This window comes from Cannabis sativa, unplaced genomic scaffold (assembly GCF_029168945.1).
Source record: "Cannabis sativa cultivar Pink pepper isolate KNU-18-1 unplaced genomic scaffold, ASM2916894v1 Contig1, whole genome shotgun sequence".
In the NCBI taxonomy this organism is placed as follows: Eukaryota; Viridiplantae; Streptophyta; class Magnoliopsida; order Rosales; family Cannabaceae; genus Cannabis; species Cannabis sativa.
Window position 1 is genome coordinate 510,850 of NW_026870037.1, and position 6,383 is coordinate 517,232.

Consider the following 6,383-nt stretch of genomic DNA (forward strand, 5'->3'; position numbering starts at 1 on the left):
AAAAAAAAAATGGTGGATGGTTTTTTGGGTTAAATTTAACAGAATATTCTTTTATTTATAAAGTATATTCTGTCAAACCAAGAAATACCGTTAGATAGGTACTTTTAATATATAAAGATATATATTTTGATTCTTGGAAAGCTAAATAAGACCCTCCACTTTTTAGAGTGAAGTTGATAATCATCCATGACATAATATATGAACCCCCAATCAAAGGTGTACTTCTCATTAGGAGTGTTCACATTAAAGGTGTTCGCTAAGTATCTGATCGAATATCCGCACTATATAATATATATTAATTTTCTATTAATATTACAAAAAAACACAAACTTCTAATTTATTAATTTTTTTTAGTAATATATTGAGTTGGTGTATTTTATTTGTTTTATAATAAAAAACACCAAAAAAATTATTCTTATTCACATAGACACATACACATAAATTTAAATATATATACTAACTTATTTATTTTAGTAATGAATACATATATATTTTAGTGTAAATTTAAAGATGAGTACATATATATTGACATATATGTATATTAGTTTGATTTATATATAAATAGAGATGAAAATAGATTATTATTAGAGATTAAGAAACAATAGTCTTTTTTAATTTTTTTCTATAAAATATTAAATAATTTATCATAAAAAAAAAAAACAACCAATCCAAAATAACCGATCCAATCTGCACTATTGCAGATTGGATTAAATTTAAACTATTATGCGGATCGAATTGGATCTAAAATATAAAATCCGCACTTAGTACGGATTGGATGTTGTTTGACCAAAAAAGTGTGGATTGCATTGGATGAATACCAATACTTCCCATTTAAGTTACAAAAGAAAAAAAATACTGATCTCTCTTTCTGAGAGAGAATACGGATCCCTCTAAAGCTATAAAAAGGTAAATTAAAAACTAATATAATTTTGTCATGCATAAACAAGAATTATCCTGGCTTTTTTTTTTTACTTATAAATTAAATTTCAACATTTTCATACCACCACTCTTCCCTTTGCTGTTTCCATTTCCAGTCTTTCTTCCTTTGTTGAACATCTGAGTGGAAGGTTCAGTCGCTCTGGATGGATTATGACTCAGCAAATGCTTCACATCAAGTACACCTTTTCTAAAAACACCTTGACTTGACTTCAGAACTCTGTCCTCTGGCCGACGACGCTTCACATCGGATCTTTTCCCACCACTGCCAGAGTTCCTACTAGAACTCCCACCAAATCGACCGAGAATCAACCTCTATAAAAACTACAGCAGTTAGCACCAGAGCTATATTTTTGCAATAATCAGTAAATTTCCAAGGGAGGGAGAGAGAGAGAGAATCAATCACCTCTTGAAGCATTTTCTGTTCTCTTTCCTTCTGTTTTTTCATCTTCGGTTTTGCTACACTAAGAGGTAATCTCTGTTGTTTTGAAGGCTGTCCCAAGAGAAAGACAAAATTTGAGCGTTTTTTCAAGAAAAACAAACTTACTGGACATTAGACATAAAAACACTCAAAGCATTGCTCAGAGCAAAGTTGAGTGCTCTCTGAATAAAACAGGAAAATCTTTACCATACCTTTCCCCCAAGGGAAACCACCTTCCTATTCTCAAATTCCTTCTTCTCCTTCCATGTCATATGCGAGTAACCTTACATGGAAAAATGGAGGTTAGGAAAACTTTATATATTGCACAAATTAGAAGACAGGAACAATGACAAATCGTATACGTAATTTAAGAAAATTTCATGGGTATTCTATCAATCCATCTAATTACTTTTCAGACACCAGAATCAGAAGAAAAATACTTGATTAGTTTTAGATATGATATTTAGTCAGCCTCCCAAATCAGAAACTTCTACACCCCATGAATCCTATGGTTAATGAATATGTATAAGCAAAACAGTTATATGACCATATGAATCACTGGTGTATATAAAAGCCACAAGATTGCCAGGACATTCCATTTTGATGAAACATTAAAATGTGATTTTTTTTTTTTGATGAAACAAACACTTCTCCACTTGAAAATTATCATATTAAGGATTTCAAACCACGTACAAAATAGTGTTAGAAGTTTCTAATCTATCTTCAAGAGATATTCCTTCATCCTCTACTCTTGTACAAGATAATCACACTCCCTCTGCTGAACCAATACAAATGGATACATCTGACAATACAATGCGAAATAAGAAAGCACCATCCACCTAGTAAGCCCCAGCAGGCACCTTGAAACAAATATACACTAGACAAAATAATCAACTTACTAATAGAAATCTTTATGGAAGAACATACCAAGGTACCAAAATCCAATTCTCTCTAAAAACGTTAAAACAATCCAGCCGCAAATTATTGCTATTGCATAATATACTAAAAGAAAATGAACAGACAGGATAGCCTACTTATAACAACTCACATAAACCAAAGAGGGGATAAGCCCACTCACATATAGCAAGGTAGATGAAACAAGAACAGACAGGATCCACTCAGAAAAAATGCCTCTAGATATAACAATGACAGAACACGATGACTAAATATAACAATTACATCTTTAAGGTTTAACTTCTGAGAGAATGTTATCATAATTAAAGGATGCTGCTAACTAATGACTTTGAGGTTAATCACGCTAGTCATAGAAGGCAAAATGAAGCAAAAAAAAAAAAATCTTCACTACTGTGAACTACAGCAGAAGATAGTTCCTGTGTGACTGGTCTCAGCATCTTATAGTTATGTAAAGCTCTGAGACTGTACATCAGGTTCAGAACATCATATTATAAAGCAGGCTACTTGTTATAAAGGTAATATTTTCTTTCTTAGTGAAGTAACCACAACTAAAGATTTTTATCAAATAATAAGAGCAAAATAAACAAATCATTTTGTTATATAAAATTAAAGTTGGAAGTAATCAACGTTTCTGGGCACTGATATACAAAATTATGACACTTGGTCAAGTTGGTCCAAATACATACTAAGCAACAAAAGTTTATGTCTCTTGAAAAAAATCAATCACTTTTCTTTTGATTTCCTCAGCAATAAAGATGACATGAATATGATCCTAAAGGAGTAGAAATCACAACTTTATTCATAGAGGTAAAATTACAATCAAATTAGAAGAAAATCTTTTAAAAAAAGACTAGGAGGCTCAAATAGAGCAACCTAATCCCACTGGATCATCACGGCCCCTATGTTAAGTCAGAATATGACATCTAATAGAAAACAGAGATCAACTCACTTTGTGTTGCATCTCAATAAGCACATTCTTGATAAATTAGCGCAGCATATCCCCTCTAACTTAAAATACTTCTAATAATCCCATTACCTAACCCTTAGTTCTTTCAAATAAGTTTTCCACTAAAACATAATTAATAAAGTTATTATTGCTCCAATTCAATAAAACACAGTGTGTGAAGATTTCTTAGTTCTCAGTTGGCTATGCCTGGTCAACAAAATTTAGTTATGATTAGAAACTGAATAAACAAATGCAAAAGGAACATTATGAGCAATTCAAGACTAAGAGAGTAAAATTGGTGTCTTCAGTAACCACTAATCATATGAATCTCATGAAATTTTTTCTAAAGGAAAGAGGTGAAATTAAGAAATACCCAAAAGCTCAATATCTTTCATAATATTCTTCAGGTCTATTCTTTCGTCTTTTCCCTCATCACGCTTGGACATCTTTGCTTTGCCTTTGAAAGGAGCCATCAGGCCTGCGTTACTGAAAAATCAATGGAGAAAATTTGGGAGATTAGGGTTTCTACCTTTCACTACAGGATTTGATAATCATGAATGATAAGAAATAAGGATACTAATCTATCTATATATATATATAAAGAGGCAGTGACGTGCCACTCTAAAATCTCTCCAAATTTTTTTTTTTTTCCTTAATTCTCTTATTTTTAATATTTTATTAGAGCATAAATCTATAAATATGCATTTATGAGAACGATTGAAATAAAAAAAAAAAATAGATTAATGGAATCTAAACGTCTGCAAAGGAAAAAAGTAAATATCTATTCTCATTCAACTGAAGTTTTTCTTGTTTAACAAACAAAATGCTAATCAGCAGTAACTACATTGAGATACGAAAGAAAATAAAGGAAACAAAACCAAAAATTTTATCAACCACGAAAGAAAATCTTTCAAAGTGGCAGTTCAATTAGACGAAAATCATTACTGGAATAAGATATGTGGAGTAAACAGAAAGTTGCAAAAGGCACACTCCATTAAAATTTAGCTTCACTGTTGGCTTTAGACTCTCCACCCAAAACTGTTCTATCCAAGAAACCCAAGCAACTAAACATTACTTGCACCTTAAGCTACATTTGAATACTGTATAAATAATGCCTGATATAATTCTGAGACAAACAAAACTAAAACCCCCAACTTAAAAATAAGTTAATTAAACTTCTAATCCATGTCTTTACGAGATAAAACCCCTAATCCCAATATGTGTTTATAACCTAAATTTCTTACAATCATACATACATACATACACACATATTTATAGGAAAAAACCTACGACAGGGAAGAAAACAAATTAAGCATACATATGAAGCTAAAACTAAAATAAATAATAAAAATTAAAATCGAAAAATAAAATAAAGAACTTTCACCTGTATCGCAGTGGTGGAGATCAGGAAACGCGCAAAAAGCAAGGAAAAAAAAAAAGAGGGTTTTTAATTTTATATTGAAGCTATTCAAAAATTTGAATTTACAGGGAGAAAGAACGAAAAAAAAGCAGACACAGTAGAGAGAAAGAGATGTAGGAAGTGAAAAAGCAGTACGCTTGTTGGATCTATTGGATAAAAGATCGAAAATTGTAGAGAGAGAAAGGTATGGTTGGAATAGAGAAAGAGAAAGAGAAGGATCGATAATTAGGGTTTTACAGAGGAAGTGATGAGAGCAGTCGCCGACCCTGCTCCGCTCCTATACCGCTATATTAGGCGTGCTGCCCCATGGCACATAGGGCCATTTTGTCACATGAGCATGCTTGGTGCTTCAAGTCTCGCACCAAGCACCTCATTGGGGTATTTTGTAACATGAGCATGCTTGGTGCTTGATCATTAGTCAAGTCTTGCACCAAGCAGCTCATGGGGGTTGGCAACTCGCTTTTATATTCTATTTACATATATCTATAATACAAAAAACTAAAGAAAACACTTAATTTTGACACTAATTCATTCCAATTTAATGTATGATGTCAAATGTTAGCAAGTTCATTCCAACCCACAATTTAATATCTGAAAAACACAAAAACATATATTTACAATCAAATATGTATTCTGATTTTTCAACTCATCAAATTAACTATTATGATTACATCTTTTGCCCAAGTTAATTAGACAGATTACGGGACAAAAATGACCTAATTAAGTCACTGGTTTTTGGGAAAAATAAGAGAAAGTTAAAAGACCTGAGTTGCTGCCGTTTGCGAGGGAGAAGATGTGTCGTCGTTGGGGAGGGAGGAGCTGTGTCGCTTCCGTCGTTGGTGAAGATGCCGTCGGCGACTTAGGGAGGAGATGGCCGTCGACGTCAGCGAGTAGGGGAGAAGCCGTCTCCGTCGTCGTCAAATCGCTGGGCAGCGAATCACCGGCGTCGTCCACTCTCTGAGCAGTGGGCAGCGGCTTTAAAGAGGGATGAGGTGAGCGAGAGAATTCGATAGAGTGAGAGAGGGGATCTGATGAGATTTTTAGGGTTTTGTTTTTAAAAAAAAAATGTTAAAATATGTTGTATTATTATATCTTGTATTAAATTAAAGGGAACCTATAGACTATTTTTTAATATTTTTTTTTTTTAATTTATGGTTTAAATTTTTTTTAAAGTATAAAAAAAAAAAGCTAAATTAAATTTATTCTTAAATATTTAAGTATTTTGAAAGAACATCTTACAAAAAAAAAAAATTTTTTTTTTTGAGAAATTTCACTGTTATTAAAACTGATAATCGTTTATAACAACAGAGAAAATAGGATTCGAGATTTCACCCATCCAACAAATATCTTCATCCAACTCAAGAGCGTACTTTGCTAAACCATGAGCAGCCTGGTTAGCGTTTCTCTTAACATGAGAAACAGTTACTCCCGAGAAAAAGGATAAAAGATAGCAAACATCCATAATTAAGTCATCAAAACTAGAGAGATTACGTAATGTAGAATTAATGGCTGAAGAAACACGTAAGGCGTCTGTTTCCACATGTGTTATTTGAAGCTGCAATTGTTTAGCCCAATTTAGACTATGGAATAAAGCTTTGGCCTCCAATTCATCAGACCGAAAACATCCCTGAACAGGTTTTGAAAAAGCAGCTACAACATTACCATTGCCATCCCTAATAATAGCACCAACCCCCAAAATTTTGTGTTCCTGGTTTACAGTCGCGTCAACATTCATTTTAAGACCT

General features: G+C 32.6%; 1 protein-coding gene across 1 annotated transcript; it reads right to left on the minus strand.

Moving 5' to 3' along the window:
• Positions 1-728: 728 nt before the first annotated feature.
• LOC133032917 (uncharacterized) lies at positions 729-5,718 on the minus strand. Its single transcript, XM_061107387.1, has 5 exons — positions 5,403-5,718; positions 3,592-3,704; positions 1,570-1,640; positions 1,343-1,429; positions 729-1,251 (listed from the first exon to the last, which is right to left on the minus strand). Exons 2-5 carry the CDS (start codon positions 3,689-3,691, stop codon positions 973-975), a joined length of 537 nt encoding a protein of 178 aa, XP_060963370.1. The 5' UTR covers positions 3,692-3,704; positions 5,403-5,718; the 3' UTR covers positions 729-972.
• Positions 5,719-6,383: the final 665 nt, after the last annotated feature.